This window comes from Chondrus crispus, genomic scaffold (genome assembly GCF_000350225.1).
Source record: "Chondrus crispus Stackhouse genomic scaffold, scaffold_2, whole genome shotgun sequence".
NCBI lineage: Eukaryota > Rhodophyta > Florideophyceae > Gigartinales > Gigartinaceae > Chondrus > Chondrus crispus.
Genome location: NW_005179057.1, coordinates 39,307 through 66,743, shown reverse-complemented (window position 1 = coordinate 66,743; position 27,437 = coordinate 39,307). Strand labels below are relative to the sequence as shown.

Sequence of the window (27,437 nt, the reverse complement as noted above, 5' to 3'; positions counted from 1 at the left end):
ATGCCTATAAGTGTGATACTCGCAAGAGCACGTGACGAGTAGCGAAAGGATTCACACACAGTGCTACGGTATCACCTACGATGAAGTCCCGAGTCGTCAAGTACACTACAGTGCGGTTCATTCTCGCATTGGCAACCGAAGAACAGCTTCAGCTTTCGCAGTTAGCTTTCAATTCAGTTTTTTTCAGTAGAGAGCTGAAGGAAGAGATTTATATGGAGCAGCCTGCTGGATACTGTATCTCGTGTCATCCATATTTCGTCTACCGTCTCTACCCAGAATTCTACGGTTTGAGGCAAGCTTCAAGAGCCTGGGATACGCTGAGTAGTGCCTTCTCGAAATCTTTCGCCTGTGTCCAATCGGAAGCAGACAAGAGTCCGTTCCTGTTGGTATTCAAGGGGACTCGACTGTTCATTCTGATCTATGTCCAGAAAACGCTTCTTTCTGGAAGTAACATTGAAGCCTTGAAGGAAGTCGCCAACATCATCTGTATACAATCTGACATTTCCATTGAGAAGAATGTTACGAAGTTTTTCGGGATTGTCATACTATGACAATTCCGAAAAACTTTGTGACCCTTTTGACGACATCTGTCTATTAGACCGATGCCGTGAAAAGGGTGACATCCATACCCACAGTGCTGCTATGATTGACCATAGGCTAGAGGCGTTCAGCATTAATGCCTCAACGAGCGTCTCCAATCCTCTAGCTCCGGGAACCGTGCTGACTACAAGACAACACACCCAGGATTATAGCGTAAAAGAGGTGGAACACAAGCCGTATCGCCAACTAGTAGGCTCGCCACTGTATTGCGGAATACTACGCGCCCGGATATTGCGTTCTACACTGGTCTGTTTTCAACTTGTTCTTAGAATCCTTCCCACCTACACTGGGAATAGGCAACGCGCTTATTGCGATACCTTTTGAAGAAAAAGTCCCTCGGCATCAAGTTCAGATTGAAGAACCACGCAGGACTCCATGGCTACAGGGACTCTGATTTTGCGGCAGATAGAGAGACATGACGCCGCGTTATTGAATCTGTAGTCATAATTGCCGACGGGTCTATAAGCTGGAGAAGCAAGAAAAGGGAAAACACCTCGCACTCGACCCTGGAAGCAGAGTACGTTACCATGTCGGATGCCGTATGGGAGGCTGTCTGGCATCACCAATTGATCAGAGAGTGCTGTCCGACGAACAACAGCCTCTCAGCTACTGTACAGTACTATTTGGAGACACTGGGGGCGCTATGAACGTGGCCTCTAACGACGTCGTCAATGACCGGTCCAAGAAAATTGCCGTCAAGTACTTCTCTTCCAAAGGAAAGGTCCAGGAAGAAACCTTCATCTTCAACTAAATCCTGATATCAGACAATGGTGCTGCCATCTTTAGCGAGATACTGTTTGTCGCTCCGCACATGGAAATGGTCCGACGTTTAGGTTTGACTCACAGAAAGACCCGGGAACAATGATGCGCCGAAAGGTTGAGGGCGAGTAGTGAAGTTGGCTTCAGTATCATGTGCGTTGTAAACGTAGTTTCATCGCGGTCCTCCGCCGCGGCTGAGGTCTGCCAATATCTCGAGTTGCAGCCCAGGGTAGTGAACATGGCCACGTTTCCCAATGAATCAATATAGTCGTCCATACGCGGAAGCGGATACGAATCTGCCAGCGTCTTCGCGTTCAACCGATAGTAGTTCACACAGAAGCGTAGACTACCTTCCTATTTCGGCACAAGGACGTCCGGGAATTCCCTGTTGGTATTCGCCAGCCCTATTACTCCCGCGTTCGACATCTTGTTCACTGCTTTCGCGACCATTTCGCGCATCGCGGGCCCTTTGTGGTAGGGCATGGCGCATATTGGTTTCGTTCTGGGCTCAAGTGGGATGCGGTGTTCTGTCGCTCAGACCGTCCCGAGCGCACCGCTAAAAAAATGAGTGCCCTCGTAGCACCTCAAGCACGTACGTACTGTTTCGTCCTTGACGTGGGGCAAATCGACTTCGAATACCCAATCTTCCTCGTTACACTTGGGTTCCGTATATTTTACGCGCCTTGTCTTTCCCGCATCATTTGGGCACCATACGTTCCCTTCGTTCGCATAGGCGGCCGTCTACCCGTGGCATGTAGGCCAGCCTGCTCCTGCTTCTCCTTCTTGGCCGTCCAAGTTGGTAAGATGCAATGCGTGAGCGATTCTCTCTGCCACCTGGTGCTCGGGCATCAGAATGGAGAGGGCATTCCGTTTCGCGTACACGACGACTGTGTGTTTCGGCAGTCGTCAAACTTGACGCGAAGAATTCACATCAATAACCTCAAAGGCCTTGCTTGGCAGCGGTTCCGCAACGCCGCTGGTCAGTCTCACCGCGTGGCGGTGTTTAAGCGACAGTTTGGGCTCCATAAGTACCAGGTCCTTCCCCGCTGTCGTAAAACGTACATGAATTTGCGACATAACGAGGACTGTCACTCGACGCGCGATCCGAGTCGGGTGCCGGGTTTCTTTGCGTACTTCTTTGCGACTTGTCTCACGTCTATATCGTCTGGTAGGCGGAGACGGCTCCCTCTTCGCGTCCGCCATGGAAACGGAGCCTCGGTGTCGGAGCTCGAGCTTCTGAGCATCTATGTCGATGCTTCGGACATGCGTGTCAATGAAAGCGGTGCCGAGAAGGACGGGGACCGCGAGGTGGTCCGCGACGACAAACGCAATTCAGAACGTCGTGTTCTGAAGCTGGACGGCCAGGCGGACGAACGCGGCAAGCCTAAACAGATTGCTGTTCGCCCCGGCCAACCTTGGCAATGGCCCATCGCATGCAGTGTGAGACGTCCAGCCGCGAGCAATTTTGGCCGTCTCCACCAGGTTGTAATCAGAATACGTATCCACGGAGATAATTTACGGTTTGAACGCATTATCGGGCCCACGCGTTCTGTACGGTTTCAATATTCACGCGGCGTCTTCTAGACGCGCCGGATGTGTTCACCTTCTTGCTCCGAGCCCTCGCTGTCCCTGGGGCCTTCACGGCCGATCCGTGGTGTCCGACCTCCGTCGTTCGGGAAATCTTCGTGTTGGTGGTGGTTATACTGGGCTTACGGAAGACGCGGTAATTTGGGGTTCGTTTAATAATTTTTTGTACCGTACCCAGGGGGCCTCGGTGACTTTGCGTGCCAGCGAGGGGAATATTATTGGCAAGTATTCCTCTCGCCCGTGATAGGGGTGTGTTGACGGGTGGGGGATATACGGGGGAGACGGCTCACGAGACGGCGTTAACGTGACCGTTTCTTCTGGTTTGTAGAGCTACCTGAGTTATCCGAGCCGGTCGCGCCGCTATTACTGTCTAGCAGGGCTCCGGACCTCCGTTCGAGTGGTGGGCCAGGCTTTACCAACTCTGGAGCTATAGCATCCGCGAAGTAGTCGGGTACTTCGCCGGCTTGATTTTCAACGTCCGGACGTTTTAAAGTATGTGTAGCGGCGAGAATCCGGTCTGGCTCGCTCCCCTGTATGGGCAGAGGATTGGGATCCTCTGCCCAGTCCTGGAAGTGCATTATCGCGTTCAGTACCCCCGGCGACAATCGGGACTGACCGCGTTCTCCTCTGGCATCTTTACGCGGGTATCACGTATCGCCTTGTCGGAAGTCGCGTTGATCGTGTCCATGTCCTCCTCTGCGAGAGGCGAAACGTATACCTCTCCCGGGGCGATTCACGTGGCCCGAACGCGGACCACAATCACAAGAGACCGACTTCTGGAGGAGGTTGTTTATCTCCGGAAGCGTCTGCAGTTGATTATTGTAGTTGCGATTCGCGGTAAACCTCTGCTGCTACGGGGCGAGGAGGGGGCACGCTTATATTGCATGGCTGCACGTTCGGCACAGCCGGCACATGTACGGGTTCCCGTCATCTGAGGCGAATGTCGCCCCCTGACGAGCCTCTTGCTTGGTGAGCTGGGGGAAAAAGGCGGGTACGCGTCCCCTTCCTTCACTCGAAATGTCCAATTCTGCAATACGGTGGTTCGGACTACCCACCCCTAGAGGGGTATGCGCGAACGCGGTGGCAAAGCAGGCGGTGGTCTCTGTCGACGCTGGCGTCGGAGGTCGGCCTCCCATTGCCTCCCCGTCCCTCATGACAAGGACGGAGTCGGCTTTTCAGTCCACCTCCTTTATGTGAAAGGCTGATGCAAGGGAGCTCGTTGCGTTTGATCTGAGGTTTCTCCCCCGGCGCTGCTGGTTTCGGATCCGGCAGCAGTAATACGCCTCGGGCGCGAGACGTGGTTCCTTTCGAATTCGCGATGCCTTGTACAGTTGGGAGCGCCGTGTTCTTGTGGGCTGGCAACCTTTGCTGGTCTCTGCCGCTGCGGCTCGAATCGCGGGGGCCAGTACGCGTACGAAGTAATGAACCAAGGCCTTTTCAGTAAATACTGAGGTGCACTTGAACGCGGCGTACTCGAGTCTGTCCGTGAACGCGTTTTCCGTCTCATACCGCTTCTGTTGAGCCGCATTGTGTTGAATCAAGCCATCGGGCTTATGTGTTTGTACACCGTTGGTGTTTTCTTTGCGATGGTTCTATCAGACTCTGGTAGCGACCAATCCGGTGTTGGTTCCAATTTGCATTTGGTCACACGAAGGTGTAGCGTTGCTACAGTTTATTACGTCCGTCGGAGACTGTTGCAACGACGTCTCCGTCGAAAATTTTATTCCGTTATAATATTGCGTTGGTTCCATGGGGCTTTGGTTTCGACCAGTCTAGTGTTGGTGTTGGTTGCCATCGGACGACACGAAGGTGTAGCGCTGTTACTGTGACCCATCCTGGTCGGACTACGTGGGAAAGTCCCCGTTGAAGACCTGGTCAAGAGAATATGGTAAAGAAGGCGCTCAGCGAGCATTGCATTTACGCCCCACAGACCCAGGTTACTTAATCACCCTCGCACGCGCGGAGCAACCGCCTTCAATAAACTCTACAACACATCGATCCCAGCCGGGCTTCTTCCTTCGACCCCCACCTTCCATGCATCGGAGCTATTGCGCGCAGCAAACACGCTTTAATGGAAAGGGAGCTCCGTACACTCAGTAGCGTTGCACTGTCAGCTGTTTATGCAAACAATTCAGTGCTCACATTGGGCACTAATGCGAACTGGGCATACAATTCTGAGGTCACTGCCTATGCCATACCTTCTGTAATTTCTCAATACTTCTTATAGTATAATATCGGATCGCCTTTAGGAATAGATAAAATACTTTACAGCCACTGCTCTACAGTATGAAGAGCAGCACGCACGCCTATTTTCAGCCGCGATGACTAACAGCACTACAGTACGGGACGACCCGTGCTGACTACAGTACACACGAATACCTCAAATGGTCTGGGTGTGATAATAATGTGGATGCACATATTAGTATAGTCTATAGTATCTACTGTGACGTGTTCTTTATTGAAAATGCTTTCAATGCCGACCACACTAATAATTAAATCACGAATATTTGTGGAGCCGCGGAAACGAACAAGAAGCAAAACGGAACGGTCTCTCAGACACAGACGTTCGCGGGAAGCGTTTCGTGTCCGATTTAACACCTCTCGAAGGACATCCAAGGTGTAAAAGGTCTATAGAAGTCTATAAAAATCTCATTATCTTCACACATCTGGGGAAAATCGTAAAAATACCACCGAAGTGTAAGTCCAGAACAAGGATGGCTCTGCATCGCCTATTCATCGGGCTTTCAATCGAGCTGCCATCAATAAACCTATGTCGGCCATTCACCTGTCACACCCCCGCAAATGTCTCCCATGTCCCCATGATACCCCTCCATGACGCTCACACTCTTTCCCTCCTCACGGCTCTGATCTGGACCTCATCCGCCTCCCTTCGTGCCAACGAGACAAATCCGCCCGGGTATCTATGGATGCGACACCCTTGCTACATATGCCGACCCGAGGACTACAAAGTGCGCCAAATCATGCTGGGAGTATCTGTATTGTCACATGGATGGTTGACTCCACAAACGCAGAAGGAGGGAAACATACTGCATTGCGTGCCGTCCGTCGCTTCCCCATGCTGTTCCGAGGTAGCGTAAAGGACAATAGCGGGAAGGCGAGCAGGCTCTGGGCGGATTAGAAGAACTTTTGTCCTATTTGAGAAGTTTGAACAACCGTGGCATACCAATTGAGATAACCGAGGTCACAAGAGCGGGATTCAAACACGTGTACATCAAGGCTCGGACGGGAAGAGGGCGCGAACGAGCCGTTTGGGTTGAAGATCCGCTCATTCCGCTTCTGAAGGATTTTGATCCGTTGCGGAAGAAGGATCATAATTCAATGCTTGGTTGCTACGGCATCTCACATTGCATCTCTTGAAGTGTGCAACAATGGAGAGTACCACACAGTGATCCCTTGATAAGTGAATATTGATGTTGGGCGGATATGTATTCACTTACGGTCTTTCTTCAGCTTCTAACTATTGTTTCATTGAGGATCCGTAATTGTGACACTGCAGATATCTAAATGTTTTAATGGAAAAGGTCTATAATATGCTGATGGCCAGCGGTTCTTGAGCGCACCCACCTGATATCGCGCTGAAAAGCAAGAAGCGTCGTTGTAAACACTGCATCTATGCAATCTCTTTCTGCAAGAATTTGTCGGACAATGGCACGCGCCTTCAGACTCTTCTGGTGCAATAAACTGTTAAGAAAGGACGCCCTTGTGCTCTCCTCTTCATTGTCGCCCTGGCTTCGTCCGGCTATGATATCTGCTGCCTCGTTTGTGAGAATGGCCACATCAACCACCTCATGAAAGTTATTTCGCCCTGAGGTGAGACCAGATTGCCCAGCGCCATTCTCGATCTCACATGAGGCGATACCAAAGCGGACAACGCCTCATCAACTCCATTGAAATCTACTTCTGTCGGTGTGCTGCCACTTGTCCCTTGAACTTCTATCGTAGAATCCCGCGAGCCCGTCACGTGAGGCCCCAATATATCGGCATGACGCCAGCAGTTCCTCACAGTTTGAGGACTTGTATAATCCCAGCAATCTCGTATCAACTGCGTAGCAGTAAGTTTATATTTTGTATATAACCGCCGCCCTTGTATCAATGCTATCAAGAGCATAGTCATACTGCTTCACCCAGTACCGCATCTTTACTGCGGCAATAACACCAGCGTAGAAGAGCTGCAGCTCACACGTCGTATTAGGAGGCAAAAATTGATAATCCACATTCCATAGCCTGGGTAAGGATTCAGCGCTTCCGTGAGCAGAACGGTCGTTTAGTAAAATAATTATACGCCTTTGCGGGTTGGTGCGAGATGTAAAAGATGAAAACGTTTCAGCGATGACATGAAAAGCTCTGTAGTCATCCATGCCCTTTGGTTTGCAAGATAATCAAAGCCCAGATGCTGGCCCGATTGCTTATTGAAACACCTCCGCTTGAAGGCCTTTCCGATAAAAACAAGGGGCATCATTTCAGTTCTAGCTGCATTAAAAAAGCCGGGTATGTCAACCGGACCTTCTTTTTTTTTCAGGCAAGGCAATGCTTCCCGGGCAATTGTATGCTCAGTTGGACATTTTTACAATATGGCCCCTGAAGGCCTTATTGCAAAAATGTCCAAACTTGTCACTGTTAAAGGCGTCATCAGATGAGTATAATCTGATCATACTGCGATGTCTGGGAATTGCGGTTCACATCTCCCCGGGGTGGTCGTGGTATGCAATTGTACTACACTAAGATCGGACATCCAAGCACAGTTTCCTCACACAACCCTTTTTTTAAACGAAATTATTCGCCACCTCACCGATTCCACATCGAACCCGTCACTTTTCTCAATCATGCTAATCATTTCGAACCGTCTTCTGCTTCTTCAAAATTGCCATACGACGTGCTATGGCTCTCCGCTCTCGAAGCGCCCTCACTGGCTTCTGAAGCACCCTAATTGTCATGTCAGCAAGTTCTGCTCGCTTCGTCCATCGCGCATTACGAAAGTTTACTGCTTCCGTCTGCGCCTTTTCTGTGCGACAAGCTTTCCGCAAAAACAATTCTGCAGCCTTCTCTGCTTCCGTCAGCTTGCGCCGCTCATCATTGCGGTATTTTTCTCGTGCTAAAATCATAGCATTAAACAATGGCAGCATCTGACCTTAGTCGTGTCAACGAAACCACTATGATTAAGGTTCACATCAGAACCTAAAACTGAATGACGTATTTCTTGTTGCCGCACTTCCAGCAATTGCTCCCGCTCCGCCACTGACATCGGCACTTGGTGCATATGGCTCTGAGGGCGTGGAATAGATAGGAGCTGATACGCATCCAGTAGCCATATACCAGAACGACGAAACGCAGAGATAATATTACTGTTCGTAAATGCTTTTTTGTAGGCATACCTCGGCATGCTGCAAAATGCAAATGTGTCCCAGTTGTTTTGTTCATCCTTTTCCACGGCCAAATTGATAGGGTCGTTCAAACCACCCTGAGAAGGAGAAGAAATTGTCACGTGCAATGGTTGTGTCTTGCCTGATGTGTGGGCGGGTGACCCATAAACAATAACATTATTATAGTCTGTAGTGCAATGTGCCTGGCAGGCCGCAAACACAGTCCGACGGTTAAACAAAAGAAGAAAAACAGCAACAGCAACAACCACTGCCGATGGCACGCGCTACGGAGCGTTCGAGACTCCCTTTCCCCTTGTGTGGGCTTGCGGCCCACGGTAGCTCGACTCCGACGGGGTGTTAAGGAAAGATACCCCGCCCGGGAGGATAATGGTGGTAGAGACTTGTGAAGACTTGAGCCCTCGACGAGTGCGGGTTGGGCTTGTCTACGAGAATGTAACCGCAGTTCGCTCGTTTGTAAGGCCAATGCTCCACGAGCGTCTTCAGCACCTTCTGTGTAATTCAAGGTCCTCGACGGGGGCTGGTTCAGCACTACCCGACGGGATCGTAACCGTGTAGCAACGCTACTACCGACGTGTTGTCCGATGGCTAAAAACACTCTCACCAGCGCGATCGCGATCGCGGTAGGCGGTACCAACTCTGTCTTATACAGTAAGACCTTCGACGGAGGCGTCGTTACAACAGACTTCCTACGGAACTTGAAACAGTAGCAGCGCTACACAACGTGTTGCCCGATGGCTAAGACACCTACACCGGATCGGTCGCAACCGACTCCAATGGAACGAACACAATTAAGGGAAAAATAGATGTAGAGATAGAAAAGGTAAAAGGATAAGGAAAAGGAATGGGACCCCGAGCAATAGAGGATGTCGTTAACAGCGTAGAAGGGAAGCGCGTCGCGTGAACGGAAGCGGTCTTCGACGAAGGCGAGATCTAACTCCGGCACCTCGGGTTACCTTTACTGACTTGGTGGTCAGAGGGCTAAGGTATATATCGCCCCGCCGGAGCCACTACAGTAGCTCGCGGCGCTAGATCCTAGATCTAATCTAGTGTCAGCAAAATTAACGCCAACTAATTAACTAAATAAAATAAAATAACTAAAAATTAAAACTGTGCAATTATTCACACGTGTGTCCCCCAACCCGGACTACTTTTCATATCCAAATATTTTCCTTTCTTTTCACCCCCCTTTTCAGGTGCGTATTGCACTACATAGTCCAACATCTCTAGTGCTGCAAGAGACATGTGTGACGTGTAGTATAAAAACCGGCGAGCGCGCGGGGAGGTTATTAACCGTGCGGCCGTGCACGGTACACACGTGGGCGGGTACCACACGCCCACGTGGGCACAGTGTGCCCACGTGTAGGGAGCGCGCGAGTTTACCGACCGGCCGTGGCGTGGCGCACGTCTACAGTTGCACGCGTGTCGTCCGTGCTGTAGTCCACTCGTGTTACGTGTGCGCGTTAGCACACGTGTCGTCCGTGCAGTAGTCTGTAAGCGTCACGCGTGTACAGTAGTGCACACGTGTAGTGGCAGCGTCCGTGCGGTAGTAGTAATTATGTCGCTAGCTTTTAATTGTGTACAGTACCCGGCACGCACTATGCAGAAGGTACTGTGCGGGGACAGGGGTACGAGGCGTCCCTCTGAGGGGTTAAGAGCTGACACCCGTCCCCACCAGTAAACTAGGGCAAGCTCGCCCCCGTCCCTTTCTCGCCTATATACGAACGTTCGGTAAGTCTATCTGTGCGCTGGCTTCTAACCCGTAACCGGTCGCTCCCGTTTATGCACCACGGGGCCACTGCGCGTAACCGGCCAGTGAGCCACTCCCTTTTCGCGAGCTCGTCCGATCGGTTCAATTAGCGTGTCGCGTCCGCGCCGCGTGCTCCCTCCCTAAAGCCTTCGCCTCTCCCCCAACCCAAGGCGGAGAGGAGTTATCCCACATAACCAATTCCCATCTAGTGTCAGAAACACTTTACAGCCACCTCTGGTCAGATCCCTGACGTTCGAGATAAATGCCTGCACTATTCTAAGAAATTTTTCGTATCGACGCCACCGCCATCAGACCTCATTGATACGATTGACCCTCGAGGCAGGCAATCAGCGCATATCTGCACAGTTGTCGTGCCTTTTTGAACCACAAAACGATACGGAGGCCGGGAGCCTTAAATAACAACATAGGTAACAACATAGGTTGCCCTATCTCACCGTCCGCGCTCACTGCTGGAAGCATTGTCACTCTGTTTGTGCTCAGAAAATGTCCGCTTTTGGTGTCGCGCGTACCTGCTCTTGTGACATAAAAACGTGTTCCATTTGCATCTCGCCCGGGCGTTGCGCCTGTTTCACCACAGTTCCAGATCCTAGCCGTTGATATTGTGCTCTTGAATAAAATTTCAAGACGAGCAAAATGTGTCGTTAAAACGTCATTATTACATGCATGAAATCGAACGGCTTCCTGCCTCAGTGGCCTGGAGAACAGTACCTTGTCCCTGTGGCGGTGATGAAAATTACGGAGATATCTCGTTCCAGGTGTCCCTCCATAACACGTGAGCACAAGGCGACGTACAGGAGTCGACTTATGATAATTTCGATTGCGTTCTGCTGCTTGCCTGTAGGTCTGGCCATCTGTGACCATTTTCATTGCAGCTTTAATGCGCTGTTCACGCGAAGCAGGCGGCATTTTGCATTCACGAGATGCCAAAGTGGGGCTGAAGGGCAGGTATAGAAAGGTGGAAGTGGTTCGCGTTCATGTGTATACCGGAATGCTGAAGTGAATTGAGTTGACACTGAGTTGGAATGGGTTGGTGGGATGCCGGACGAGAATTTGAAAAGTCCGCCTGTTTTGTGTGTTCGGGCTGTTACACTCCTATACGTAAAAAGCTGTGAGGAATCGATTGAGATATTTCTCTTTTATATTCAACCACGTCGTTATGAGATACAGCGCACTTTCTGGCGCCGTTAAGCGGCGGTGGTGCACTTTGGCCCGTGTCGGAGATGTTTTTACAAATATTTAGCATGTCCGACTTTTTTGTCACTGTCCAACAACACCGGCAACCCCCCTTTAACCCTTTCTTCACTTCACTTCCGACCGACTTTCCGGTTGAGGTACACAGCATCTGGGCTTCGCAAATTGTAGCGTAGTGCCCAACTTGACCACATGCGGCGCAACGCGACTTTCGTTGAGGCGCTGCGACTCCACTGTTCACAAGCCATTGTTTGCCATGCGGTTTGGTTGGGCGTTCATGATGTATGAGCACTCCTGAGGGGCACTGCATACACAGGCGCCTAGAGTGGGCCTTTTTTACCTTGTGAGATCGGCCCACGGAGGCGCAAATGGCCAAGGATTCCATCAAGATGCTGTGCTTGTCAAAGAACATGCTCCCTTCGATCGAACTCATTTTCGCTACGCCCTTTTCACCTCCTCACGTACTAAATCTGGCGCTCCTAAGAAATGGGTCTCATGAAAAGGGGTATATAAGGAAAAATCCAAAATGGAAGGGGCACGTAAGAAAAATTCTCCATTAATAATGCTTTCTTGACAAAGTGACCCTTTCGCACCGCCCTGTGCAAAACCCCAAAATGCACACTTTTCGGAGACGGTAGTAGTGGGAGCCTCTGGAAATTGTCTCACGGCTGACAAAAAGATGGTAAATTATCCCATAGGGGATAACATGCTATATCAGCACAGTGCGACAGTGCCAGCGCGACACACAGTATGTCGCGATACGCAACGCATAAGCTCCTGTATGTGTAGTGATATTGAGGATCATGCCCAGTTCTCCCAGTCTTCCAGAACACTACTGTAATGGATGGTGCCCCGTATAACAGCGTTGATATCGCAGGTGCCCTATGGCGACCTTCGATATCGACGCCAATATCACAGGTGCCGTAGGGCACGTTCGATATTTACCTGATATCGCAGGTGCATGCAATCTCGACGGAGACAGTTCTGGAATTATGCTTGAAGAAATGTGAGACAACGGTGTCACGACATTCTGCATGCCCTGTCTCAATACACGCACACGTGTAAGCAGCTCTTATCGCACACGTGCGGAAGGGTTCTGTTTACGCTTGACCAACACACAGACGCACGGGAGTAATACAAACCTTCCCTCCCTCTTCCGCAGACCTTTCCTTCGTCTTCCGCAGAGCTTTTCTCCCTCTTCCTCAGACCTTCCCTCCCTATTTTCTAGACCTTCCCTCCCCAGACTTTGTCTCCATACCCTTCACTGTGCGATGGAGATGCCAATCCGATCAAGAGCTCGGCTTTGCGATCAGACGTTGTCGAAAAGTCAAGCGCAGGTGGCACGGTGGCGTCTGGTCATAATTAGACTTCTTCGCTGTCGGGGAACAACCCCGATCGGACCTCACTCGCCTTGACAGCAGCCTTGCAGATATACACGTCCCACAGAAACAACTTTACCGCACAGCTTCTACGCCGCAACCGCATTTCAACTGCAAGTTTCTCGTTCAATTTTAATCGTTTTTCATGTGAGGACTGCTTATCGCCGTTTCGGTTTGAGAAAAACACATTGTTCATCTCTCTCAATCGCGGGGTGGCCGGAGGAGCAGACATGCACTGCGCGGAATCGGTTTGGGGTCTCGCCATTTCTCGCGACATGTATTTTACTAAGGCGTATGGCGTGCCCCTTCAGATGGCGAGAAGTTGAAGAGTTGTTCAGAAAGAGCGCTTCCCCTCTATGGGAAATGTTCTGGGAGATGCTCGAGGAATTTTTGGAAACACATGAGCATCTTATCATCTCCCCATTGAATGCGTCTTACTTACAAGCCAAATTACCCTACTTTGCTGATTGTATATTCTGAAAAAGCAATGCCCTGAGCAACTGTGTTGCTTTTATAGATGGTACGGTGATCGGGGTGTCTAGACCTAGTGATAGCAGATATCAGCATGTACTGTATAATGGACATAAAAGAAAACATGCCCTTAAATATCAGGCCGTGTTGACGCCAGACGGTATGTTATTACATGTTTACGGACTGCTAGAGTGGAGAAAACATGATTGGACGCTATATAAACGCTCAAGGCTTGAGGTGCAGCTGCCAAATTGCTTACAGGTAGAAGACGGTACGCATTTCTGTATATATGGCGATAGCGAATACAGTCGCCGTTGGTATCTAGACACGCCGTTTCAGGGCTCTTCTTTATCTCCAGACCGGCCGTCTTTTAATGTGGCTATGTCTACAGTCAGGGTAACTGTTGAATTGATCTTCAAAGAAGCTAGGTTATACCGGACAACCATGGACTTCAAAAGAAAATTACGCATAATGCAAGCGCCAGTTGGTGCTCTATATCGTGGATCGCTTCTTTTGCTGAACTTTCAGACTTGCTTCTATGGGAATCAATTATCAAGATACTTTCATTGTGAGCCTCCTACAGTACAAGAGTTTATTAATTCTAGAGTTCACGCTTAGCTCCCAGTGCCACTGATCTTCACAAAAGCTTGCAAAAGCAATCTATGTTTCTCTAATTCCAGTTTTCTGTCCTCATCCCTCTGACGCCTAAGCTCTTCTCGATTTAGCCCGCTCTTCTATCTCGAACGCCAAACGTCTTTTTCAAGCATAAATCTTTCATTTTGCATTTCGGTTTGTGCTTTATCTCCTTTCTCAAGCGCCTGAGTAAATATCAAAATGTCGTCTTTGAAGGGATCTATCTGTATACACGCCTTTTTGCTGCGTGGTGTCCTCCTGCTGGAGGACGACAACGTAGGTGTTGAGTCTTCTTCAACTGTCTCCTCAGATGAAGAGAAAATACGCTTGTTCGCGTGTTGTCGAATAGCCGCACCGAGTCGCTCTTTTTCGGCCTCTCACTCCAATGCAGCAGTACGGCGCTCCTCTTTCCTACTCAATAAATCTTGCCGGGCATCCCGCATTTCTGAAGGAGCTCTTCCATTTCCCCTTGTTCTCCTCCAACGCCGCTCATTAATTCCTCAGTGCGATATTGAGTATCAAAACGAGCTTGTAGACGCTTGTACTGATCTTGCGCCGACTTCCAGGTCAGCTCAAACGAAATCTTTTGCGTCTGATTTGCCTCCACAGCTACGATTTCGAACCGTTATTTTGTCTCCCCGCTCGGGGATATATGGGCTTTTGATGCACAAACTTCGCGCAGAAGAAGCAAATCATCCTGTTTGTTAAATTTGTACTTTCGTCCTGTGCTTCATTTTCGGACTGCTACAACGGGTGAGTGCAGGGCCGGTGGAGGTAGGTCCAGGGGAGCATTTAAGGGGTTTGGTTCCGCTTGTGATGTTGGTGATGGCTGGAAGACGGGAGGGAGCTCCATGACTGGGCTGGTTACGGCACAGCTTGTCGAGGGATCTGGAACACATCTGCTGAACAGTGCCGCAGAGGCGCTGTTCAGCAGATGTGGTGCAGATAAGTCGATCAAAATGGCGGGAAGTCAGAAAGTCATTGCAGTTTTGGCTTCACACAAAGCTCCCATTTCAGCAACTCGCCGGGTTCCGTGTGCGGGAATTCTGGAACTGTATCTGACACGTGTGTTTGGTTGCAGAATCATGTGCGATGTTGTGTCAATTTTTCAGGCGTAAACTCACTAGTTTCGACCTGTGCGCGTTTCTTCATTTTATTGAGTATACTGTACTTTTCTCGGGGGCCAGCCGAGAGCCAAATGTGTCGTCACACGGGACACTCGGGCAGATATCAGATCTTGGGCCTCGTGTCCCATGTGACAACCTGTACTTATTTTTTGTGTCGGAGTCATATTTCTCTTTTCTTTCTTGTCCACAAAAATTGAGTTTTGCCACGGAAATGCTTGCGCACATACAGTGCACGAAGCTGTAATAAGTACACCCATCTACAGCATCAATTATCGCGATTTCTTCGCTCTTTCCCGGGAATGTTCTTGCGTGCCACCACAACAGAACATGAGAAAGCCATCAGTGAAGATAATAAAATGCTTAGAAGTACAGTTACGAGGTTATCTTTAAAAAACCGCGCAAAAGTGGGATAGATACGCAAAATTACATATAGGACAGTAACTTCAACGCGCGAAAGTAGAAAGACAAAAGCTGTAGCAACCATATAAAATAGAGTAACACACCGTCTTAGTCCCCTTTATACATTTCAAGCTCCAATTTCAACTGTACCGAGGCTCAAAATGCCTCGAGGACCGATTATTGCAGATCTCGAAAGGGGCCAGATACTCGCCCTTCGCAGGGAGTGTATCTCATACAGAAAGATCGCAGAGATGGTGAATCGCTCCCTTGGCGCTGTGCAAGGCGTCGTAAGACAAGGCTTGAAACCTAAAGCGCCAAAAAGTGGAAAGCCAACCAAAACATTTCCCAGACTCAGCAAAGGGCAATGGTTCGGATGGCACTACAAGGGGAGGGTAGTGCCAGGACGATTCAGGCCGAACTGAATCTACCTATCGGCAGCCGACGCGTTCAACAAATCCCTCGTGCAGTTCCCTATCTGAAGTATAAGAAAATGATAACGGAACCACAGATGACCCCTATTCATAAAAAGAATAGGGTTAAGTGGTGCCGCAAATATATAAGTAAGGGAGAAGAATTTTGGAATACTGTCATCTTCAGTGATGAAAAAAAGTTTAACGGAGACGGACCAGATGGTCTTGCATCTTACTGGCACGACTTGAGGACGAAGGAGAGGATATTTTCTAAAAGACAGATGGAGGGTTTTCTGTAATGATATGGGTGCCATCAGCCTCTACGGTGTATCTCCTCTCATTTTTATGAATGGTCGCCAGGATTCAACGAAGTACTGCGAAGTTTTAAGAGATGGACTGCTACTGTTCGTGGCGGAGGTGTTTGGTGAGGGTCATAATTGATTTTTTGAGCAGGACAACGCTCCCATTCATACCTCCAATTTCACTAAGAATTGGCTCTCAGACCACTCTATTACTACGCTGCCATGGCCGCCGAAGTCCCACGAGGTCAATATTATGGAGAATGTGTGGAGAGTGATGGCTAGAACTGTCTACGCCAGAGGTAGGCATTATGAAAATGTAGATGATTTGAAGGTGGCTATAGAGGAGGCATGGTCTACAGTAGCATCAGACCTTTTACTCAAGCTTTAAAAAAGCCTACCCCGTCGCATGCATGCAGTGATGGATGCTGGCGGCGGTGCGACGAAGTATTAAAAGCTCTTTCGTGTCTTGTGTCATACAGAATTTCGCGTATTTATGGCTATTGCGCGACGTTTTTTATAAATAGATTGCCATTGTTTACTTTTCGCATCAAACTGACATTACAGGCGTTTTTATCGGCTCGTGTTCATGCCGGACACGTGCCGGTGCGGCACGTGTTGCATTAAAAGCACATGTTCACATCTTATTGAAGACTGTATTTATTCTAACTTCGCGCACTGTATTGTGCGTCCCCCTACTGTACGAATGCTTTGTATCATCAAGTACTAATAAATGGGTCACTTTGAGAGATTTTAAAATATTTTTGGATGGAATCCACTATATGCCTCCAAAAGTCGTTTATGTGCCCCTTACAGCCGGTTAAGTAAGCCACAGGTCTCGAACTGCGAATCCGGCGCAGTAAAAGTCCCATAAACACCGTCAATACAAGGCAGTTCGGTATCCTCTTAGGAGCCCTACAACACACAAATAATGGGTCAAATGTTGCGTGCCGAAGCAAAAAAAATTATCAATTTTAATGGCCACCTTCAGTACCCGCGCGGCGCTGAAGTGCTCGTAGCCTCGCTTCGGTTGTGCGAGAGGCGCGGTTTGCAGCAAGGACTACAGTGCGCTCACTGCGATGCGCCAGCCAAAGCTGATGCACACGTTTGTTCAAATCCGATTGAAGGCGTTCTCGCTGGCGTTCCGTCACTTCCAGTTGTCTTCTCTCTCGCCGCTCTTTCGCCTGCGCTGCCCGCTGTTCCCTTCCCCTTTCCGTGGCCTGCCGTATTTCTTTGCGCTCTTTCAAAACAGAAAGAATTGCGTCACCCGTCAGCAATGCTCCGCTTCTCGTATTAACTGTACCATTTAACAAAACCTCACCATCGCTGCGCAACAAATTACATGACTCTTTAAAACTTGTAACGAGTTCACGGTACGACTCGAATGCGGCCGACTGGGACTGAGCCCCTTCGAGGTTGATGTGGGATAACTCCTCTCCGCCCTGGGTTGGGTGAGAGGCGGAGGCTTTAGCGAGGGAGCACGCGGCGCGGACGCGACGCGCCAATGGAACCGATCGGACGAGCTCGCGAAAAGGGAGTGGCTCACTGGCCGGTTACGCGCAGTCGCCCCGTGGTGCGTGAACGGGAGCGACCGGTAACGGGTTAGAAGCCAGCGCGCGCGACGGACAACCGAAAACGGACGTACGTAGGCGCAAAAGGGACGGGGGCGAGCTTGCCCCCGTTTACTGGTGGGGACGGGTGCCAGGTCTTAACCTCGCAGGGGGACGCCTCGGACACCTGTCCCAGTACAGTAGCGCAGTACCTGCCGCCTAGTGCGTGCCGCGTACTGTACACAATTAAAAAACTAGCGCCATAATTGCTACTACCGCACGGACGCTGCTACTACACGTGTGCACTACTGTACACGCGTGTTGCTTACAGACTACCGCACGGACGACACGTGTGCTAACGCGCACACGTAACACGCGTAGACTACCGCTCGGACGACACGTGCGCTACTGTACACGTACGCCAGATTAGGACCGCTCGGCATGCGCGCGCGCTCGCTACACGTGGGCACAGCGGCCCACGTGTATACCGTATACGACCTCCGCGCGCTCGCGCCGGTCATTATACTACAGTTAGTGATATCCGTCGCTTGGATTACATTCGGGTTAACCCCGCGTTTGCCAAAGTCCCAGAGCCCACACGCCCTGAAGCCGCTCCTGATGTTCTGAAAGTTAACTGCCTGATTGTACGCATTTGTCAGAAGCTCGCATACCGTGTACACATCATTTTTTGCACTGTCTTTTACGACGACAGTCCGTCGGTCGAGGTCATTTCGAAATGCAGTCTTGTAAGGGGAAAGACCGAAAAGTCCAAAGGCTGCGTGCGGTGGCTGGTGTGAGCAGGTAGGCCAACCATGACAATTCGATTGTCCCGGAATAACTTCAATACTTTGTACGAACAGTGCGCACCGTATCCATCGAGGGCGAGGAGAATATTGCGGAACCTTTGCCGTAATTGATGCGTCTCCTGTACAAAATTCTGTCCCCACTGATAGAAAATCCCAGTGTCGACACCAGTCTTTTCTCTGTAAACGCAATGCGCATTGGGGGGAAGGAATGTAAGAGGGGTCTCGATGGTGCCGTCTGTACGCTTCCTGTATTTTGGCTTTTTTCCTGGAAGCACTGCAAGCGGACACCAGGCCCTTCCATCTGCTGAAATAACTGGCATTATGGTCACATGTTGGGCATTAGAACTCCATTTTCGCTCAACTGAATTGCTGCGTCCATGGCAACCAAAAAGAGCTTTCGTTCGAGACCGAGCGATAGTGCGTGTCGAAAATCCACTCTCGTCTATGTTGAAGACTTGCGCGGGAGACTCAATTTGATATTCCCTGTACACTGGCATAAGCCGGACGTAATGCTTGGCGAGATTTGTCTGTGCCATCGCCAATTGTCGGGGCCTCTCTAGTTGCACTCGTCTTTTCAATGAGGTCTCTTTATGCCGTCCCAAGAAATTGCGCACGAAGCCATCCCCTGGTCTGCAATCTGTGAAAGAGAGTTTGGTTTGACGTGATTGCGGGAGTGACTTTACAAAATGTCGCACCAAATCCTTGAAGCAGCTGCGTGATAGTGGCGTTCCGCTGTGTGAGAATGACAGTACTGCATTTTTGATGATGGTCTCTTCATCTCGAGTAAAGAGGGGTTTGCGGCCTCGTCTCTGAAGTGCTTTGTTCGTCTGTTTGCTCATCCGCTGAAGTGTTGAATATGACACACAATGTGACTTCGCACATTTGCGTATTGAGATGTTGGAGGTTCGTAGACTGTGAAGGGCTTTGTCGTACTGCTCGCTTCGTGCATCAGGTTTTGCAGCGAGTACGCGTTTTGGGATCATCGAGGCTACCGAGGATGCGAATGACAAAAGGAGGGAAGTGACGAAGTCGCGAGGCTGCTGTGGCGGATTGTGAAGGGAAATCGAGGCACAAAGTTGGTGATCGATTGAATGAAGCCCGCCAAAAAGGCTCGTCGTGTCAGATTTGAAATCGTATGAGCCGTTCTGACGGCAGGCGAACTACAGTGTTTCGAAGGCTGTTTGAAATGGCGCATGTAGATAATTTTAATTGCCAAAGCTACCCAAATTAGTCCTCTGACCCAGATTTGGTGCACCCGATGATACTCACCGGACGCCGTCGATGACGCCGTCAGAGCTCTAACTACATTGTGTACTGGCTAAGCTCAATCATGATAGTGCGATGAGTGTTTTCACCAACGAGCAGCCACCGTCAGAACCATGAATGACCAAATGGCTATTCTTTATTGCTACTTCTCATTCAGAGCCATGCTCGGTAGGATGTAGATGCCGAGTCTCGTCGGCCGATCGGCGACCGACGCTTTCTCTGTGTACAGTAAACTTGGATTGTACGCGCGCACATTTTGACATTTGTGCGATACACATTTAACCTAGCATGGGGTCGCCCGTCCGAGAAAGCGGCGCGTTATGTGAGCACAACGCGCCGTTTGCGTGTTATAAAATCCCGATTTGGTCAACACAACTTGCGATTTTTGGATTTCACGAGGCGCCCAGTACGGTATGTGACGTCGTCACATCGATCTGCATGCACTCGGTAATTAACGTCTGCATGATCCGTGTTCGTTCTCTGTTGTGTTTCGCAGTGAGAAATGCGCGCCTGCCGACCTTAGATGCGATAGAGCGTCTGGAACATGGCACTCAGACGCCAAAAGTTTCTGCTCTCTAAACAAGTTCGCGATCCCGACGACATGGGGTACAGTTTTTCTCTCTATTGCATTTTCTGCGCTCTCATCTTTATCACATGATTGCTTTTCAGGTGGATTCTGCGCCGTCTCCAAAACATGCATGGCGTCATTGACAGACGCCGCCACCATACCTTGGCGTAGTTGAGAAATTTGAGGAGGTTCAGTACGACATGGGAGACCATTACGGGCTGACTAGTATGTATTTGGAGTGATTTGGGCTTTTCGCTTGCTACGCAGAGCAACGCTGGAGCAGTTACTTTGATTTTGCGCACAGTGCGCTCTGCAATGCCGAACTGTCGCAAAACTGCTGGTTTACGGTGTCCATTGTGGAGCAGATTTGCGGAGTCATAACGAGCACAAGCTAAGATCCGCGAACGGTGTTTGGTGGCGTGAGGAGGATGGGACCAGAAAGCGGCTTTTACATGTTTGACATGTACGGACGGCAGCATAACAGCCGGAACCGTATGACACGTGGCACTTCGTGTTCGTGCGTCTGGGGCTGCACTATTGGGAGGGTGGCACAAACAAAAGCAGCACTAATGCATAAGGGCCACTATAGTCCCATTTGCTGGAGCTCTTGGTTTCCGTGACTCAGCACAGTAGGAGTGCCGCCTACGGCCCTGAAACGGCCCTCAGGGCCGTTCCTAACGAAGAGTTCGCCGTGCCAGCACCCGAGCACCCTGAAATTTGGCATGAATGGATTGGTTGAACGGGAGTAAAAGCATTTCCAATAATTTTTTCAACCAATACATTCATGCCAAGTTTCAGGGTGCTTGCGTGCTAGCACACCGTGCTCGTCGTTAGGAACGGCCCTGAGGGCCGTTCGCCGCAATCCTCGGAAGTCTTTCACGGCCTCAACAGGAATTGATGAACTCTCCTCTGTTGCAACCCTCTTCTTCATTCAATACGCAGTCAACCCCCGCTTGAAAGACAGCAGCACCAGAAAAATGAGCACTAAGATGTTTTGTGGCATGTATCGAGCATGCCGCCTTCATCGCTTCTCCACTACAAGACTTCAAACAAGCTTCGGCCCCGAATGTGTATCAAGAATCCCAACTCGAAACTTCTCTTCACCGGTCTGGCAGTCCCCACCTGGCATCGCTGACGCCATGGGGTCTATCCCCTCTCAACCTGTTGCAAACCTAGTTCCCATGGTCCTCGAGCAGACGCCGCGGGGCGAGCGGGTCTTCGACATTTACTCCCGTTTGCTCAAAGAGCACATCATCTGCGTCAACGGCCCCATCAATGACGGGGTGGCCTCTCTTGTCGTGGCACAGCTCCTGTTTCTAGAGTCCGAAAACCCGTCACGTCAGATCAACATGTATATCAATTCACCAGGTGGGGTAGTGTCTAGCGGACTGGCTATATATGACACGATGGAATACATATCAGCGAAAGTATCTACGCTTTGTGTTGGGCAGGCTTGCTCTATGGCATCCCTTTTGCTAGCTGCTGGAGCTCCGGGCGAAAGGCGGGCTTTGCCGAATTCGCGCGTCATGATTCATCAGCCGTCTGGTGGCGCACAGGGGCAGGCTAGCGATATCGCCATCCATGCGACAGAAATTCTTAGCTTGCGGAAGCGCCTAAATGCGATTTACGCGCAACATACCGGGCAGTCATTGCGGGAGGTTGAGTCGCGAATGGAGCGCGATCATTTCATGTCCGCGGAGGACGCCCGTAATTTTGGCCTCATTGATCTAGTTGTGCATCCACGGGATCGAACGGAGCAGGCGCTTACCGCTGAGTCTTGATACACACTAGTCAAGTGTCGCTTCTGACGCAGGGAGCGATATACACACTGCAATACCACGGGAAGGTTTCACACAAAGCCGGACACTGTGCATAGACTTTCCTAACTCCTACCGCCGTCTTGTTAAACCTTCGATTAATGGTCTTGTTTTACAATAAGTTATTGTGCGCAGGTACGCTTATAGAAATGTCAATCAGTGTACGTCGCGAATCTCGTTCACCTCTACTAATGCCTTCTCGAGCAAGGTTTCTATCGCTTGCATGTCCTTTCGCCGTTGTGTCGTTTCTTCGCCCTCGACCATAAGCTTCTCAATTGTCTTTGGTTTGTACAATTTCGATACCAAGACGGATTGCAGGGCATCTTTCGATCTTTGAACCAGGAAAGTTATAATCGCCTTGGGTACCATGTCTTGCATCCTCTTTCGCACAATATTGAAGTAGCTGTCAAGTAAAACTCGCAAAATATCCAGTTCCTGCCTCTCGTCATCATTCAAAGCTTCCGATTTCGTGATGCGAAGGTGATTCGGGATTGAAGAGTTCTCTGCAGTGGACCTGCTGATGGCCGCCACTATCCCATCACTCGGGGGTACACGTCCGATGCCCGACTGCCCTCTAGGGGTTGGTCTTCGCCTATTCGCCCCTGCACCGTGATCCGTATTGCGCCCAAAATCCCCAGTTCTGTTTGTGTGAGTGTGCCCGAGAAGGTTTTTCTCTACCCAAGCGTCCGGGTGGTCAGTCCTTGATTGAATGTGTCTTTCTCGTAGTGACCTCGAAGAAGTTGAACTGTTTTCAATGTGATTTGTTTCTGTTGTGTTTGGCATTAAAGCTTTTTCTATCATAGTAGATAGCGCTTGTCTTCCGCCTACAAAATCTGGATGCCATGTGTTGATGTAGCTCATCTCCATTTCGACGAGGTTGTGGATCATCTGTGTCGTGGGTGTTTTCTGCTCTCGCAACAGCTTTAAGGTTGCTTCCGAAACTGCAAGTCGTAATCGATGAAACCGAGACAACTCTGCGCCTTCGACAGCTTCGGCTAACCTCGTTAGCTCATCGTAAACCATGTCAACACAGGTTAGCGAAGGGTTTAAGAAGCGGGAAATCTGCTTCCGAACCAAGAGTTCAAAAGCAGACTCAGGGATGAACAAAGGAGTACGATGACCGGTTGCGTTTCGCATCGCCGTTCGTATTTCATCAGTTCCCAAGTCCTCAAAGGGGTCCATCTGCGATAGTTCGATGCCAAACTTGTCGTGAAATATGTAGCTAATGCGGGCTCCACCAGCCAGCTCTGTTGTTGTGAGAGGAGATCTAGGCCGTCCGTCGATAGCATCCGCGTAGCAGGAGGCATACTTCGTAAGAAGATGTAGTAGCGTGCCGCTGGCGTCGTCAGCCCCAGACAGCTCCGGTCCCAACGTGGCCACTTCTGCACGCACCTCCGACAGTTGGGATGTAAGCTTTGAGCGGGTAGATGGAATGACATTTCGAATGTGTTCCATTAGCATGGTGCTTAAAAGCTCGGCAAGGTACTGCGAACCCATCTTACTGGCGTGTGGGGCATACACAGGGTGGCTCTGGAAAAAATTGCGCTCAGCGACGCGCGACTCGGCAACCGTCGTGTTCTTGTCCAAGTCTGCCTGGGATCTATTCACAACTCCAACATAGCCTTTCCGCAAGGGAATGACACGGCTCTGCAACATGTCCAGAGCGTTGGTGCCGGCATCCATGAGATCGAGCTTGGTAATGACACCAAGCGTCCTCATGCCATGCGGGTCAACGCGGCGAGCCATTTGAAGCGCATCAGAAGTAGCCAGGTCAGTGTTGGCGGGATGTACAGCAAGAATGATGGTGTTCTCTTTTTCGATGTAAGATAGAATCATGGCGCGAACGAGCTTCTCGATGTCCGGAGGTTGATCACCGACGGGGACTTTCGTGAGGCCTGGAAGGTCGATGAGAGTGAGATCGACGACATCCTTTGAAAAAACTTTCATGATGAGGGCTGTTGGGCTCAAGCTTTTGTTCTTCCCTGCTACCCGCTCTGTCTCCGCCACAATCTCTGCTTGGATTTCATTCTCCTCGACGAACTTCTTGTCGGGGGCATGGATAAACTCCACCCATCGTTTCGGGTTGGATTTCTTACCGGATAGCGTATCAGATGAAGTCAATTTTTGAACGCCCTTCAATTTGTTCAACTGAATGAGGATTGGACTTCGGGTGACGACTCCAGAGCCTCTCGGCAGAAAATCAAAGCCCACGATAGATTCAAGTACGGAGCTCTTTCCAGAGGATTGCGAACCAACGACAACGATCTGCGGCAAATCGATGGGATCAGCTAGCCCGCATCGCTGGAAGATGCTGTGCAATTTGTTGACAACCGGCAGCAACCTGTCCATTGCGATCGCGTTGGGCGAAGGCATTGTGTTGTAGATTCAATGTCTTCCGGGCTTCAGAATTGAAACTACTTTCTTTGTCTTTCGCAGAATCCGTCAAGCATCTCTCAATCTTCCGATAGATACATGGACTTTCTTGTGGGTGCTTTGTGTGGTTCGAGTACGAACGGTTGAGGCAAGGGCCAAGGAGGCGCTCCAGGCGCTCACGGTTCTGCCTCAAGGACCGTTCATGATTGGCCAGGTCAAATCGCGGAAAGATCACAAAATCCAATTCATTTTACAGACCGACCCGCCCTCGTCTACTGTACTCGAGTGTTGTACACATGTAAGACTTCGACGGCGGTGGCGTAACATTCTGGGGTCCGAACCAGTTGGTCCGAACGCCTACCATCGTCCCTTCTTGCTGCATTCCAAGGTACGGACGACAATCTTAAGTGTCCGAAACAAAAACACTACTTCGAGCCTGAGAGCTGGCCTGTGTCTGACTTCTAGCCAGAAAATGCCCTCTCAATCCGATGTTGCGCGGTACGCAGCAAAACACCCATCATCTACGACGCTGCTGCCGAGCGGCAAGCTGCAGTTTACAAAAAGCGGGATGGAATTTGCTGCCATGACGTCGGGGAAGGTGCTAGAAGCCTATGCAAATGGGCTTGCGTATAAGCGCGCACTACAGCTGAAAGCCAACGAGGGATACGACTTTGCCCAACACGAGCCGTACGTCGTCCCGCACAAGCACAAAGACAAGAATCACTTTCTGTTTTGCAAGCTTACGAGTTCTGTCTTGCCGCGCCGGAAGGATGTGGTCATTGGCCATGTGAATGGGAAAAGATTTCAGAGAAAGTTCAAAGAAGCAGACCGGCAGCGGGAGGAGGCGGCGCGAATCGCGGCGAAGCGGAAGGAGAAGAAACTGGCGAGGGCAAAGTCGATGGGAAAGAAAGAAGGGGAAAATCATAATGGTGGTGAAGGAGAGAATGGGGAAGAGGAGGCTGGAGACAAGGAAGCGCCTGACCTTCTCGACGGGATTCTGTCCGATGCCGACGAAGATATGGGTGACGGGGATGAGGACGCGAATAATGACGGCAAAGAAGAGGACACGGGCGATGAGGAAATGGAAGAAGCCCCGAAGCAAACCAAGCTCGATGAGAGGATCAGTGAGGATGAGAAGGACGGGGCAGTTTTCTGGACTCGCGGTCGTCGCCGTGCTCGAGCCGCAGCAAATCGTGATGCCGCCACGCGCAACGCTAGTGAGAACGGGATGGAGGAGGGTATCACTATAAGGAAATCCAGATCCAAAGCGAAGGGAGGCAAGCGAGTCGTTCCCTCATCTGAAATCACCATGGGTGCAAATGACGATGCTGCTGCAGCCTCAAATGGGCATCAGGAGGGCGAAGTTGCCACGAAAAAGAGATTGCGGTCGGAAAAGGCTCCGAAGAAGGCACGCCGGCCTCGGCAAAGACGGAAGTCAGACCGAGCGGAAGCTTGACCTAAAGACATAAAGGACATCTTCTCTTTCTCATTTGTGTTTTATGTTCTTTCGTCCGTGGTGGCTCAGAAATGCTGCGCGAGGGTCTAATAACACGGTTTTACAGGTGTGAAGTTAAGCTGTAGTGTTGCACCAAAAAAGGATTCTTGGGAGGAGCAACAACGCGAGACGCGTACACAGTGGGAGATAGGGAATTCATGCCACTGGAGCGAACTGGAATGTAAGCCAGAGGTCTTCTCGGAGAAGCATCTCCATGACTTAATGACAGATATGTACATGTGTGTACAAATAGGTATGTTCAGGGAGGGCAAATGCTATGCAACCGTGCGCTGGCATCGGTCAAAACCCATGCAAAAGCCCTTATTCGCCGCCTTTCGCGGTGTCTTTGCTACTGAAGTCTTGTTTTGGCTCTGCATCACTTTCGGTGGTAGTGTTGGGGATGTCTGAAGTATCCTGAACATGCTCCGTATCTGTTGTATCGCCGACAGAAAGTGGGATGGAGAGCTCCTCATCACAAATCAAATCGATGTTCGGCGCAAATGGTTCATCAGTGCAAGTCCTGGAGGGAAGATGCTCAAATTGGGTGTTGGGGATACCAACGCCGATGCTAGTTGTGGTGGATTCGTCGCCACGCGAATCCAAATCATGTCCAAGGATGCTTAATGGCGGGGCAGGACGTTTCTGCATATGCTCAAAAAAGGGCTTCTCGTCGTCGTCATGTTCGTACTGAAGCGGGATTTCAGGGTCAAGACAGAGCTCAGCTTTCGCGTGGTCCATCAATGAGTAGTCAGTTGAGGTTTCGCCGACGTCCGCCTCGTCAGATACTGGCGGTGTTGGTTCCGTGCCGTCGTTTCTTACTTTGGCCAGGACTTGGAGCTGTTTCAAGTCTATGCAGAACTGGGGCGGTTCGGAACGCGACCGCGAGAGAGCAAACGGATTAGGCTGGTCCTCATCTTTGAGCATTGCAGGAGACGGGGGAGGTGGGGGCGGAGGCGAGCCCTCGCCGCGGGGACGGTGGTGCTTGTGGCGTGAAGAAGGCTTCGACTTGGACGCGGTGCGAGGCTTTTTCTGAGGCGCGTTAAGGCGTGGGCGGCGCCGCTCCGACATCATGAGGACGATATCTGACTCTGAGTAGAGCTTGAACGGATGGGCGGAGGTAAGGCGGACGTGTTCCCTATTCGGGGCGTACGCCACATGAGGCGTGCGAGCCTTGACGACGACCATGGGGAAGTGAATGCGAGCCAGGGCAGGCGACAATCGTGCGTCCGGGTCGTCCGGACGGCGCTCGACGAGGCGGCTGAAGGCGACGAGCCTTGCCTGCAGCTCAGTGGCGAGGGCGCGCTTCCTGGCGAGACACCTCCTGATCTGGCAGAGCTGTACGCGGACGGAGGGGGCCTCGTTCGCGGCGGGCGGGGAGGGCGGGGCCAGGTCGTCGACGCCGATCCAGCGGAGGGCCTTGCCGTCGCGCTGGACGCAGCCGGCCGCGACCATGACCTTGAGGGCGTCGTAGACGCGGCGGCGGGTGTTGCGCTCGACGGCGGCTGCGTCGCGCGCGGGGTTGAGGCGGCGCAAGTCG

The 27,437-nt window shown here is 50.7% G+C and overlaps 3 protein-coding genes; 2 read left to right on the top strand and 1 right to left on the bottom strand.

Annotated features, from left to right (window-relative positions):
• The first annotated feature begins 21,192 nt into the window (after positions 1 to 21,192).
• CHC_T00008883001 (ATP-dependent Clp protease proteolytic subunit) lies at positions 21,193 to 22,153 on the top strand. XM_005714453.1 is given in 2 exon segments: positions 21,193 to 21,996; positions 21,997 to 22,153. 1 exon segment carries the CDS (start codon positions 21,193 to 21,195, stop codon positions 21,994 to 21,996), a length of 804 nt encoding a protein of 267 aa, XP_005714510.1. The 3' UTR covers positions 21,997 to 22,153.
• Positions 22,154 to 22,188: 35 nt separating this feature from the next.
• Positions 22,189 to 24,405, bottom strand: CHC_T00003610001 (hypothetical protein). The gene has a single exon (XM_005714452.1). The coding sequence runs from the start codon at positions 24,403 to 24,405 to the stop codon at positions 22,189 to 22,191; it is 2,217 nt and encodes a 738-aa protein (XP_005714509.1).
• Positions 24,406 to 24,607: 202 nt separating this feature from the next.
• On the top strand, positions 24,608 to 25,892 carry CHC_T00003609001 (hypothetical protein). XM_005714451.1 is given in 2 exon segments: positions 24,608 to 25,861; positions 25,862 to 25,892. 1 exon segment carries the CDS (start codon positions 24,608 to 24,610, stop codon positions 25,859 to 25,861), a length of 1,254 nt encoding a protein of 417 aa, XP_005714508.1. The 3' UTR covers positions 25,862 to 25,892.
• The last annotated feature ends 1,545 nt before the right edge of the window (positions 25,893 to 27,437 follow it).